Source organism: Rhea pennata, chromosome 2 (genome assembly GCF_028389875.1).
Source record: "Rhea pennata isolate bPtePen1 chromosome 2, bPtePen1.pri, whole genome shotgun sequence".
In the NCBI taxonomy this organism is placed as follows: domain Eukaryota; kingdom Metazoa; phylum Chordata; class Aves; order Rheiformes; family Rheidae; genus Rhea; species Rhea pennata.
In genome coordinates, this window is record NC_084664.1 from 61430109 (window position 1) to 61444696 (window position 14588).

At 37.3% G+C, this 14588-nt stretch overlaps 1 protein-coding gene across 1 annotated transcript in view; it reads left to right on the plus strand.

Moving 5' to 3' along the window:
- The window catches only part of ADCY1 (adenylate cyclase 1), a 155000-nt gene that overhangs the window by 120724 nt on the left and 19688 nt on the right, over positions 1 to 14588 (plus strand). The window contains exons 9-12 of the mRNA XM_062567932.1: positions 3439 to 3633; positions 5618 to 5715; positions 9002 to 9086; positions 12961 to 13050. Coding sequence (XP_062423916.1) covers positions 3439 to 3633; positions 5618 to 5715; positions 9002 to 9086; positions 12961 to 13050 — 468 coding nt within the window. The remainder of the gene's footprint in view (positions 1 to 3438; positions 3634 to 5617; positions 5716 to 9001; positions 9087 to 12960; positions 13051 to 14588) is intronic.

Here is a 14588-nt window from a genome sequence, read left to right on the forward strand (position 1 = left end):
TGGGTATCAAACACAACAGTCTTAAATGGCAAGGAATCCTATAACTCATAATTGCTTTTCTGTGCGTGAATCTAACCATAAATCGGTATGGGTTTGGGTGGGGAAGTTTGAAGAGTTGCTAGTTTCACCTTCTTTGCCAGCAGATGGCAGTATTACATAGGTTGCTACATGAATGCTCCAAGTCAGCAGATGAATTCATCTTTACTGGTTGTTCTACTCTCTTTTAGTAAGGATATCTATTAAAGTTTCAATATAAATCTTACTTTCAGACAGCATTATAAATTTTCTACTTTTGGATTTTCTATATGCATGTATTTCCTCTGTGGGGGTAAAATATTCTGTTAGTTCCTTTAAAACAGAATTTTAGCGAGGATGTTCAGAAACTCCAAGTTTGCTCTTAAAATTGTCCACAGACAATATCAGTCTTGAATATGATCTTTCAATTGTGAATTAGTACTGTCCTCTGAGTATTTAAAAAAAGTAACCCATACATTCTTTGAAGCATATGCAATCCTTTATGATGTGTCTTATGTGTATGTATGTATAAATATGGTAGCATACACAGAAAATCCAGATATGGATTTGCTGGAGATCTGATGTACATTTTATCATGTCAGAACATTCAGAGTGAATTTCTAAAATGCTGTCTTTAACTGAAACAGTTCTTCCAAGTATTTGTACCTGATAGGGGATATTTATCATGGAATATGACATAAGGCTTTAATATAAATAGACTGTGTTGCAATCCAAGGTCTATTCAGAGACCATTAGTCCTCAAATCATGTAAAACTAGCTATTGCTATTAAGGCTTTGAAGCCAGTACAATACTGGAGCATTTATTTATCTATTTAATTTCCAGCAAAATGCTGTATCTTGACCATAAATGGGACATCATGCAAGTCTACTGTATGAAATAATACTAGAAAAAAAGGATAGGATACCTAGCAAAGGTAATTATATGTGAGCAATAGCTAATCTGATTAAGCAAGGTAACTGTAACCCTATTTAGAATAGAATAATAGATAACAGAGTTTATTCCATATACAAGAATAACTTCCATTGTCTATTCTTATTCCAGATTTTCAAATAAATAAGTAGGGTTTTTTAGTTAAAAATTGTTTTTCTCACCACTACTACTATATATAGGCTTCCATTTGGGTTACAAAAAATCTCTTCTATAAGGGAATATCTTTATCTATGATTAGAAATGTTTATAAAAGATAATCATTGTCAGACTAAGATTTCTGTTGTGGGCAACAAAAAACAGAAGTTCAGGTTTGAAAAGTCTTATCCATGTATATCCCCAAGGATATTTTTTCATACTGAAATAATTAGTTCTTACACCACAGACAACATTACAAGTAATGGGATCTGATATTGTGAAGAAAAGTGCTTCATGTAGTGTCATAGTCATATAAAACTGATACTACCATCGCTCTACATATGTAGCTAGCAAAACAGAAATGTTGAAACGTGTTTTATCTTTGCTAAGATCGATTATTTTTGAGATCACAAAGCTAACTTATCCGCCTGCAGTTACCCCTTTCCACTGTTCATAAGTATTCAAATATATATGTAATACAGATTGATACGTTAGCTAATGGGTTATTGTTGATCGTTTTTTGTTCAGTGAGGCTCTTACAAGAACTGCTTCATGTGGGGTAAGATGGGAAACTGCCATTCTTACTGAATTACCTGAATGGTGGTGACCACTGCTTTTTATCATCTGGTTTAGAAGGGTATTTTGTAACATAGCCTTTAAAAAGCGGGCTGATGACTGCTCTGGACTGAGAAATTGTCTTTTTATAACAACGTGATGATAGAAGCACCAAAGAGTCTGCTGATTATATTCTGAGCAAAAGTGTCTTTTACCCTGAGCAGACTTGTCATTTCATGTTTTGAATGCTGTTCTTGAACTCCGCAGGTGTTAGATAAATATATGTGTATATATATATATATATTATTTTAACTACACAAAAGTAGCTTAACTTGCCTGAATAGGCTTATTTTGGAGGGCCAACCAGAGGCACCTTGACTCTTCAATTACATTTACAGCATTCAGCTGACAACAGGAGGAGTCTGTGTCCTGGTCCTGGCTCCCCGACATCAGTTATTTCACCTCAGGTAGTGATTAGAGAAAATGCACAGTGTGTGGAGGATGGTATGAAATTCAAGACATTCATCACTCTTGGTGAATGCCCTAAACATTGCGTTGTGAAGTCACACATATCTCCTTGCTCGCTCTGTAAGAATCTCAGATTATTTGCTTTGCAATTGTATCATTCCTGCAGTAGGAATGAATGGAGATTCAAACCCAGAATAGTCTTTATAGCCTGTCATTAAAACCCTTCTGGAAAGTAAGACTTGACCTCCTTTGAAGTGAAAAGGATGTTTAATTGATGTATCTTCCTTCCTGCTCAATGTGATAACCATTAGGCTTTTTTTTTTTTTTTTTTTTTTTTTTTTTCCCTGTTAAAATGCTGGTCTACCTCTCTCTTACTCCATGTTTAAGAATTTCTGCAGGTACAAGGGCATTTTAATGTGTGTTGATCCTTTTAATGTGTGTTGAGGCGTACACATACATACTAGTACAGATTGAGCCCTAGAGGTGCAAATTACGTCTCCCTCAGCTGAAGGTTTCCAGCATCATGGTTGAGATGCTGTTTGCCATCTCTGTGAGTGCCCTAGTATCTCTTAATAAAAAGTGAGACAGATTTTCTAAAATCCTTTTCAGATATACTTTGAGATAAATCTTTTGCACTATAAAGAACTGTAAGTGATCATCTGGTCAGTTGTGCTATTATGGAAGACTAAATTCCAGTGAAACGCAGTTGTGGATAACTGATCATTTATTAGAGTGCTCCAGCCAGATCTGCAAGTGTCCTCGAAGCATGCCCAAGAGGTCTTAAAAAGAGAGCCACTCGGGTGAGTTAGAAGTAGGAATACTGGGTATTTTGGAATCTCTAGAGTCACCTGTAGTCATTATGCAAGAGATTAAGGAAGATTTTCTTTTCCAGTATGTGTTGTTACTTGGACAGTTTTGGACAGTAGAACATTGCTTGTCTCATTAATAGCCTGGTTATCTTGTCTTCATGATGTCCAGAGCTTCACATCTTTCACTATAAAAACATTTCCAACCATTTTGCTAGATAAAGTCACATTGGTTAGGTCAAACTGTATATTTCCTTAGTGACAGAGAAGTTTCAGAAAGGGCAATATGTAAAGGGGACTTCAGAAGATGAAAATTAAAATCCTGGAAAGCAGTGGGAATTTTGTCATTGATTTTAATGAGGTAGTAATCATACTGAGACAAGTATCGTTTGTAGTACCTTGCTTAATGAAATCCTCATCTTGGCTGTGAACTTGAGATAATATGAATAACAATAATAAATTTCAGTATTAATAAAATATATACTTCTTTCTTCATCTGTGCTACAGAGGAGAGCATTAAGGACAGCCTCTGAAAAACTCAGGAATCGTTCCTCTTTTTCTACAAATGTTGTATACAACACTCCAGGAACTCGAGTAAACAGATACATCAGCCGTTTGATAGAGGCCCGGCAAACTGAATCTGAGATGGCTGACTTGAATTTCATTACCCTGAAGTATAAACAAATAGAACGTGAGAATAAAGTAAGTTTCTTTAAATTATTTGACTGATTTTGCTGATTGTGGGCTAGCTAGTATTGTTTGCTTGGTTGTTTTCAGCCAGTAACTAAACTCTACTCACTGTCTTCAATTAATGTTCTGGACTCTCTTAACTAAGAAGAAGTGTCTCCACCTCCTGTGGAAGCCCTTGGAGAGGATAAAAAGGAAGATCCGTATCTTTCTCCTCATAAAGCTTCCCCCCTTCATTGTATTACATTTCCCATGTTTTGGTCTTCCTGTTACTTCCCTGAAGTGCCCGGTTTGTGTCACATGTGTAATGATGTCTTGTGGCAATGTGGCTCCTTCTTTGTTCTGGAGAATGACAGCAAGAGGCTTCCCTCTGCACATATACCCTGATAAGGGTTGACCCTACCCATCCTATAAAATAAAAAGAGAAACTTAAATCTTGGATAAAGGTTATGATCTCATGCCAGTGTGACTGTGAAGGAGTGAAGTTGCTCCAGTTTTTTAAATGTATATGTGGCAGAAGAGTTATCAAAGTAAAGCTGTTCATTCCTACGTTGTATGGGTTTTGTTTGGGTTTTTAAGCTTTATCTTAAGTGAGAAAAAAGCAAAAGTAATATGGTTTTGGATTAATTTGGCAGTAGCCTATAATTTATTTTTCCACCGCAAGTCACATCATAGTCTAGATAGTCTAGGGTACCATAGATAGTCTAGATACGTAGATAGTCTAGGATACTGTTTCAAATCGGGAGGCTGTGTGCCACATTGGACTGAATTTTGTTTAAAGTCTGGAATTTTAACTTTGGTTTCAAGTTTCCACAGTGACTTATTATTGAATTTTAACTGTTTGCTTTCAAAATAAGAAAGTTCTCTGTGTATGACAGTTAAAGTATATGAGGTTTACTGAAGAGAATGGAATGTTTCATGTCAAGTATATGATGTCTTCTGGAAATATTTAAAACTTCAAAAATGTTTTTTCATATGGTTGATTTTTTTTTCTTTTTTTAATCTAGCAACACAAAATATCCTCAGACATCAGGACCTGGCTTGTCATTTCTTAATTCAAAGAATGTGTTTTCCCAGATAGCTCTGTATTTCACGCTTTTTCCTCTTTAAAACTAGAGACAAGCATAGCAAGTATACAACAATAATATGAACATGCAATAATTTGGAAATATTTGCTGTAAACTTTATTCCCTGAGAAAATCTTCTGAGGTTGTTGCACCAGACACTGTACTATGTTCAATTTGTATTGCGGGGTTAGAGTATGCAAAGCGCTGGCCTCAATTTCTACTTATTTTTAAAAGTCATGCATATATTCTTACTCAGCTGCTTGCCTTCTAAGGTTATGATCACAACACAGTCTCAGTTGATTTGGTATAAATTTAGAATAACTCTGTCTAACTGATAGAAATAAACTATAGTTTATGGTGGTGCAAATGAGATTGAAATTCAGATCCTTCTGAGAAAACACTGACATAATTTTAGCCCCTGAAATGTGTTCTATTGTAAGCATCATGATTTTGTTAAAATCGGAAACAGTAATTGCTGAAAAATAGGCCTGCATCTCCTATTAGGAGCTATTCTCAATCCACTGTTTTATGTGCTTTTGAGAACATCTGTGGTGACAGTGCCCCTTGCAGGCAGCCATAGGGGGTTTTGGTGATTTTTTTATGATGAATAGGTGCGGGAAGGAGGGAGCACCTCCTGCTGCTTCAAAATGTCTGAATCCTTTTTGCTTTGAAAAACAAGCTAGCCCAGCTCAGACTAATTCCAAATTGAAGAATAAATGTCTGGACCGATAGGAGCAGCTGAAGCAGGTGGTTATCAAGGAAAATCGTACGTAAACATGCCTCATCTATTTTTTATGTGAATTGAGTAATGTTTATTCCCATATTTTTAAAAGGCTAGAGGCTTGTTTTATTTTAGGCTGTAGTTCCTTCTTGCTGAGAATCACTAAGGTGGAAAAGGCTCACTATCTTCATCTGTTTCCTTTCTTTAACAGTATCACCAGCTTCAGGATGAGTATTTCACCAGTGCTGTAGTTCTCTCACTAATTCTAGCTGCCTTATTTGGCCTTGTCTACCTTCTAATAATACCACAGTAAGTTTCTGTCTTTTGCCGTTATAATTCAAAGTGGAATGTCCTCAGGCATCCTGCACAAATTCAAAACATTAAAGTCTCTGGAATGAGAATTCAAACAGAGATTATTAGCGCCAGGTCTGCAGCTTCTCAGCCTGGAAAGTCTCTCTTGGTGTGTTCTGAATCTGACTGTTATCTCTTCCATTTGCCCAAAGCAACCATGAGATTAGTAATAGCTGGCTTATTTAAAACAAATGCTTCCCTGCTCTCTTCTTTTTTTTTTCTTTATAATTTTTGGAAGGATGTATTTGGAAGAAGAAAATGCTGTAATCTGCAAAACTAGATTTAATTTAAAACATTTCTACACTGAAAATAAAGGTGTTACTGTAACTTTTCTAGATGCATGTGAGCTAGCTTTGAACCACTTAGTTTGGGTATTGATAGCAGTATAGATAAAGCTATACAGAGCTTATTAGGGACTAAGCACTGAAGTATCCATCTAGCTTTTCAACACAAATTTATAGCCTGCATTGAGCTTTTTGGATCAATGCTCTCATTATGTGTACAAAGCTGCCTAATGCAAGGTTTGTTTGGCCATTCACATATGAGCTGGAGTCAGACCTTGGTTGCACTAAAAGAGACATAGACAAATGCTCATGATGTATTTAGGGATGTGTTTTGATTTATTGCTTATTTCTGAATAATATATTTAAGCAATTATTTCTGAGATTTCTCCATTCTATATGAATGCTTACTAAAGAAAAAGGTGGTTAGACTTTGCTTTCACATCTAAGGGTTATAATAAGTAGATCTAATTATTTTTCAGATTATAAGAATGATTTAAAATACTCTTTTTCATATAAGATATCAAAAACATTCAAAATTAGAGTTACGACACTTTTACTTATTATTAGGATTTCAATGGGAATAGAATTGGCCGCAGAGTAATGCTTTTGAAAATCTCGTTACTAGCCGGGCTCTTTTCTGTTTACGCATCCCCAGTTAGAATAATACTTACTTTTATATGGTGTTATTATTTTTAAAAGAAAGTTTGAGAGACACCAGTACTGCTAAATAGTAATAATCACCATTTAAAGTTGTTACATAATGCCTTTCAGCTCGACAATTCCAAGCCACTTACAGAAATCATGTAATTACCATAGACCTCTGCTGACTAACTGAAGCACAGTTAAGAACTGTTCCACTTGCTTCTAAAGTAAAGGCTTGCTGCAGTACATGGCATTTTAGAACAGGGAGAGGCGAAGAATAGTAGCCTTGTTGAAACTGGAATGACTTTCAATGAATCATATAACATGGCAGGTTTTGTAATCTTTCCAAAAAGTACCATCACTTCTTAAAGACCAGCTGGACGGAGATACAGTTGAAGCTCCAATCTGACAGGCATAGGAGCTCCAGCAGAATGCCACCATTGAATGGCACACTGGTGGACTTGTTCATTACTGGCCAGTTAGAAAAGCCACCTGCTGAATTATCAAAGTTATTTCTTCCAATATCTATGGGAGATGTACTTAGACCATCAAAGTATCAGCCTGATCTTACCCTTCTCTAGTAGTGACACCAGATGCGACCATGAGTTAGACTGAAACTTTGGAAGTAGCGTAAAATTTTCCCCTCTCCACAAAACCTTGAACTTTAAGATGCTATTTAAATTGCCAAAAGTAGTTATGAGTGTGATGAGAGAATGCAACAGCCAGGACAAGAAGTGTAATGTATTACTGTAATGAGAGAGGTGACAATAATGGTGTTTGACAAGTATCACAATATTCCAAGCAGGAGGTTCAAAATCTAGAGGGGAGAAAATGCTGTAAGAAAGCCAGTTGCTGCATAAATACGCAAAAAGCAATGGGCTTGGCATTCTCACAGCTCTTGTGATCATCTGAGCAAAACAGTTTTTCGGCTCAAGAGGTATTTATGTCCCCAGATGGAGTTGGTGAAAGTAAGGGTATGTTCACATCAAACTAAGCTGTCCGTTGTGGAGGCACACATACAGCGTAGCCACTAAAAGCACTGATGGTGAACCTTCCTGGTATCATATGCTGCATTTTAAAAAACACTATAGCTCTTTGTTACTATTGCCAACCCAAATCTCTGTCAAGGAGCAGCAGTTGTTTGCTGTTGCTGCCTTAAAAAACACCATTGCAATCATAACCCCTGCATTTTTTTGTAATGTTCTACCATCCTGAATAAAATCCAGTTGTCTAAAATCATGAGGGAGTCTGCTGTCTATTAGTACTTGTATTTAGAATTCACACTATGTCAGTATTTAGTCACCTCCCTATTCTGGATTTGCATAGTACACAACAGCCTTTCCCCTGCTGGTCTATTAGTGGGAATTCTTACATGAATTTGGAATCAAGGCCAAATACTGAGAAATTCTACAGCAGGAGGGATCTCTCTCTTTCTTCCAGTGTTATAATCCTATAATATTAGCAGCCTTTCCTCAGTGATAGTCAAGGGCACATACATATGTATGCATGCATACATGGATAAGTCCTGGGAAATGTGCTTTATGAGCAGGAGGGGTTGGACTCCTGATTGGACCTCCAGAGGTCCCCTCCAACCTCAATCATTCTGTGTTTCTGTGATGCAGCTACAATTCGTATCTTCTGATCTGGCTGAATTGTTCTCATAAGACTAGGAAAAAGGTGTGAGGGGCATGTTATGCTACTGTTGTAGCCATGGTCCCATAGCTGGCATGAGACCAGACTATTCCCTAGCATAAATCAGAGTACCAGCACTGGTGGTCTAATTTTAGCCAGGTTGTTCACATTCATAAGGTACTGTTTCAATAACAGAGGCTTGCTAGAGGAGGGACATGCCAGGCCAATACCCCTCTTCTGATAGAGAGTGGGCCTATTTTGGGAGATCAGGAGAAGAAAGATTAAGAATTATTACAGCACCTTTGTGAAGAATCTGGTATCTGTTACACAACTGCCAAGGCCTGAAGGCCAAGTAGTTGGATTGCACTCTTCACTCCTGAGACACTGTACAGTTGAATTTTTGAGATACTTTGATTTCGCTGCTAAGGTCCAAGTGGATACCACATGCAAGAACATTTACAGATTTCTTGTTCTTGAGAGCAGCACGTTTTGCTGTCAAATCTGAAGTAAAACAATGGGGAAAGAAGCTACCAGAATTTCCCCTGTGACTGTTAGTTTTACGGCAGGATTGAGGGGGAACTCCTCCAGTGTTCATCTAACATACTTGTTCAGAAGGACTCTTATTCTATTGATTCTCATCTAAGACAGAGTTGCACTGCTTTATTTCTACTGTGTTTTGATTCTAGGAGTACCATAGTTCTTGTTCTCCTGGTGTTCTGCATATGCTTCCTAGTGGCTTGTATTATGTACCTACATGTCACACGAGTACAAGTAAGTGGTTTAAGATTTTATGACTATTCTTCCTTTCGGTGAAAGCTTTGTTTGTCCTTTGGAACATGGAGCATCAGTGCCTGCTTCACAGCATCAGAGAGTTTGAAGTCTTGTTCTGAAATCTGTGTTTGATTTGTTGCAATGTAATATATTAGGAACTCCAAAAACATGATTTCCATGAAGGTAGACTTTTTGTGTGAGCCATCATTACAGCAGTGCAGAATGGGTTCTGTGGCATTAACGCTATGCATTTTCTTTTGCAGCATCTTACCTGAATATCTGCCACTAGCTGTAGAATCATTCCAGTGCCCAGATAAACAACTGCTTCAACCTGACTTTTTCTCCTTTCCAGCTACAGAATGTGCTAGTTGTCCCTTCCATTCTGCCTGATGTCTGAGTGTAAAGTCCTGCTAACTTCCTTTCTCTTTTCAAAACTTTTCCTGCCAAAGCTCCCGTTAACAGTGAAGGACAATGTTTTACATGCGCACCCACCCCTGGCCTTTACAAAACCTTTAGTAATGATTAATTCGCCTGCATTACATTTTCACAACAGTAATGAAGCAGTAGGACATTTGGTTGTTGTAGAAAGAGAAAACGTGCCAGGTCCCAATAAAGGATCTGCAGACTAATTTTCTGGTGAAATAAGTCTTTACTATCTTGATCTAAATTCAGTCCTTTCAGACAAATATCAGGACAAAACACCTACACAGTTAATCAGTTCTGCTGATTAGCACACATTGAGTTTTAGTTAACAAAAATGCCCTTTGGCAAGAGGAGAGTAATTGTTATCATGGAAACATAAATAGTTTAATTAGCAGAGTATCTGGTACAGAGCAGGTCTTTATTTATAAACTTACATAATTACTTGGGAGTAATTTTGATGATCTCTTTTGCCTCAGAAGTGCACAGTAGTTTATCTTCTGTTGTTCTGTGTATGCATGCTAGAAAGACAGTTGAAGTTTGTAGGAAATCACTCTTCTTTATGCCTTCTCTCTGGGGCTAGCGTGAACTTCAGGTTTGTTCCAGCTGTCATGGCAGTCAGCAGGTTTTGAATTTATTCCAGATTCCTCTAGTGATTCAGTACCTTACAGAATTGAATTTGGCATTACAAAAATAAAGATATACAAAAATTCAGATAGAGCAGTTTGAAATTGTGTGGAAAAGTTTTGTTTCATATAATCTGTATAGGATTGTAAACTAAACAATCCTCTAATCAGTCTTCTGGCACTTGTTTGCTATTTTGCACTGGGCAAGTGACTCAATTTCTCTGTGCTTTAGCATCTCCACTCATAAAATCACTATAATAATATCTAACTGTACCTGTAATGTATCTGTAAGAGCAGATGCAATCTTAGAAGGACCAAAAGTCAGAAGTATAAATTTTTAAGTTCCAGGCAGAGCTTTAATTCAGACATCTCTCTCATACTTTACCTTTTAATATTTTTTTTTCCTTTTTAACTCAGTAAATTAACATGTCAACTTTTATAACATATATGCACCACAAAACTAATGGCTATGAAATGTGTCAGACCTCTCTGTGAATCAGCATTATGCTGATTTATTTTGTCATTATTAACCATGAGATATTATCTCCAAACTATGGGGATTCCCAGGATTCTGTTGTTACTGCTTTTAAGTCTATGAATGATAAGGAATTCATTTTTAAATGTCTTCTATTGCAAAATGAATTCATGGAATAAATGTATTTATTTTATACAAAATGATTGTAAAGGTATTTTATCTATGTAGATAAAGATGCACATGTTTCATGTCACATGTGCATAGGATTTCCATTGAGATGGCCAGACAACTATATGGGTGGACAACTAAAGAGATAAAAAAAAAAACCATTTTGGATGATCAGGTTCAGAGGGTAATGGTTAATGAGTTGTACTCTGCTTGGAGGCCAGTAACATGTGGAATACTGCAGGGGTTGGAACTTAGACCCACCTGTTTAATTTTTTTCATGAACGAGTTGAAGGAGGGCACCAAATTAGGGGGAACAACCAACACACTCATAGGCAGAGCTGCCATTCAAAGGTACCTAGAGAGGCTGGAGGAATGGGCCACCACAAGGAATTCAGCAGAAACCTATGCCAAGCTCGGCACCTGGGAAGAAAAAACAATATAGCCTGGGGACAAAGTAGCTGGGGTGCAGCTCCACGGAAAAGACCCTGGAGGTCATGGCTGAGCAAGGCGCACATGAGCCGGTGGTGTGCCCCAGCAGCAAAGGCGGCCGATAATATTCTGGGCGAGTAGATCGAGGGAAGTGATTATCCCTCCTACTCAACACTCATTAGGTCACATCTAGTATACTGCACCCACTTTTGAGCGTCCCTTCCAACATGAAATATCCTATGATGAGCTATGCTGATGATGGCGTGCAGAAATATTCTATCCCTTCTTTCATCTTGTAATTTTTGACACTGCTTTATCCTGTCCCTTGAGACACGGTAAGTGTTTCAATGTACTAAGGGTTAAACTAGTTGCTGGTGTAACCCATTTAACTCAAGCCCATTCTGTTTTTAGTGTGTTTATACAAATCTACTGCTGATATTACACTGATTATTTCCCAGCTATGCTTATGTGAACTTAATCTATATCGAAGCCAGAATGTACTTGCAAATCACATAAAATATGCGTGGTTTTTGTTGCTTCTCTATTTCCTGTATGCTGATGTTTTGCAATGCAGGTGAAGCCAATTCACCTGTGACTCTCTCAAACTTTGAATTCTGGTCACACACACAAAAGAAATTTCTGTGCACATGTGAAAGGAAGAGGAGGCGTTTCAGTACATGATTTCGTTTGTCTCAAGGCCACAGAAGCCCCTGCTGTTCAGCCTGCTGGAAGCTGCATTTTTTTATTGTTTTTACTCAGCAAATAGACAGGTTTTATTTGGGACTCGTGACTTTCATCCAAAAATTAGTCTTTCTCTCGCTCCATCTGATCTTAAGTCAAATCCAGCCTTGAGGAATCTGAGCCTCTGCTTTTCAGCAAAACACGGTTGTCCCCACCTTTAAATTTCATTGTTTTCTGGAGCTGATTCTTGCCCCTTGAAGGCACCAAAGAATTCCTGTGCTCTCAAAGACATGTTGTGCATCCCCTAGGTCCCCCTAGATGTCCCAAACACTCTCAGTGAAGGGGAAGAGGAGGAAAGCAGCTTTCTCTGAGACCAAAGTAGCTCACTATGGCTGAAACAAGCATATGCACTGGTGCTTGACAGACTTATCCTTCTCCTCTCACCTTCTGTCACTGGCTTCATGTGTGCTCACAGCACTTCACATTTCCCATTGATGGACTGAGAGTGAAAACAGAGATGAGCAAGACTCCACTCCACCAGACTTTTTTGTCCTCTACTACTCTTTCTGCTCTGACAAATTCAATATTTTTAATGGGTCTTGATAGTTAAAACTATCCTGGCATTTAATGTGACTGTTATAGCAGAAGACAGAAACATCACTTCCAAATTCTATGCTACTGCAGTATGTTCCCTTGGATCACTATCTGTAGCTGATAATTTGCAAGGCAAAAGATGCTTTGGGTATTTTTTCCATGGGAAAAAAAATCAAATGGCATCCTAATTTAATGTATTTATTGTGAGTAGACATCCTACTAACCTTTCAAATAATTTTAAGTGTAGTGAAAATAATTTATAATAATAATAATTTCACATTTATTATTTCCAAAAATACAATTACCATTAAAACATGTGTACACTTACAACTGCATGCCTTTTTATCAGTTTATAGTGCAGGCAAAATTCACATATCCTTTCTTCACTTCTTTTTTATAGCCTACTAAACAATAACAACCGCACTTTAAAAAATATTTTTAAAATCTTCGTCTTTAAATTTTTCTCTTTTCTATTTTTTAGTGTTTTCCAGGGTGCCTGACAATACAAATTCGTACCATTTTGTGTATTTTCATTGTGATCTTAATATACTCTGTGGCTCAAGGATGTGTGGTGAGTATTTAAATCAAGTATCGCAAAATTTAGCATTCTGTTTAAGAACTTGTTATAATTCTATTAAATGCATGCCACATTCTATTCTGTGAATTCCTACTCATTTTATTATTTATGCTTGCAGAGGACATTTATTTGAATTTAAAGTTCTTTGCTGTAATTTGAAATTTCACTGCCATGAATCAGTGTTGAGTGGCAAGACTATTAGCAAAACGTACAGATAATACATAGTCAACACCTATAGAAATGTTTATATGAGACCTTAGCATTACATAGTATGCAAATGTTATGTTATTCATTGGAAAACTATTTTTAAATAATTAGCTTGCTTACTAACTACTTTAATGGCTAATATTTTGTGACAGAGAAAGCACGGTGTCGAGGAACATTACTTATTTCTATGTGGCAACTTACAGAACATATTTCTGTATAATAACAGCACAATATTTTTAGTCCAGGCAGATCTGAAATGATCATATCTTAAAATCAAGACAATAATGTGTAATGAGAAGAGGTGTTTACCCTGTGCTAGTTAGAAGATCCGTTAGCATCTAATGGCTAGGATGCTCTCTTGTATGAAGCAAATTTGCTCTATACTTCTGAAAAGTAAGCTTATTTTACTGTAGATTAGCAGTTCTGTCTACATGGTGGCATTTCATGTCAAAATGGGGCTTACACTTTGCCTAAATACTTGACATTTAGTTGCTTCTAGGATTCGCAACACTCACTTGCAGCAAGTTTGGCTGTTAATGAATTAAAGGTGTTTTAGGACCCTAAGGAAAGAATGCGAAATAGCATGCTAAGCACCAATGGAAGTGCTGAGGAGGCAGATATCTCTGTCATGCTTTTCTGTGGGAGATGGGCAATGTATGTGGAGCAATAGAAAGGCACCCTTTCCATAAGGGACTCACAGTGCTCACTGAAGTACCAAGATCTTTGTTTTATATTTTGTATATTCACTGGTCCATGGACTAGCCCTGAGAGTAGTTGCCAAGCTGACCCCTATGACTTGGGATCACTGGCAGTGATCTGCATGTGGATCTCTTGCTTGTGAATTCCAAAGGCTTGAGTGAGGTATCAGGAATTACTGATGTTCAGATATTTCTGGGAATTCCTGAACTCCAGCTGTGTGACAAACACACAGCCCTAAGCACATAGACATACATGTGATTGCTAACATGCTGAGAGCATAGAGATTTGCAGTGCCTGCAAGCTAGCTAGCATCTGAGCAAGGGGTCTGTACTTTGCTGTTTAGATGAATATTCTGCCAGCTAAGACTTTTTGTGGATCAGCCCCAATATACCTGGTACTTACTTTTTCTAAGTGAATCAGTCAAGTACTACTGTCTCCACCTGAAGACAGTAAAAAAAAAAAAAAAAAAAAAAAAAAAAAAAAAAAAAAAAACAAAACACCAGACATTGTAAGGCCTAAGGCAACATTGTGCATTGGTGGAAGAACACAGACTAGAAATTGGAAGTTCTGGCCTCCAGCAGAACCGTGGACGTTCAGTTTCTACCTTAGAATGCCTCATAAGTATA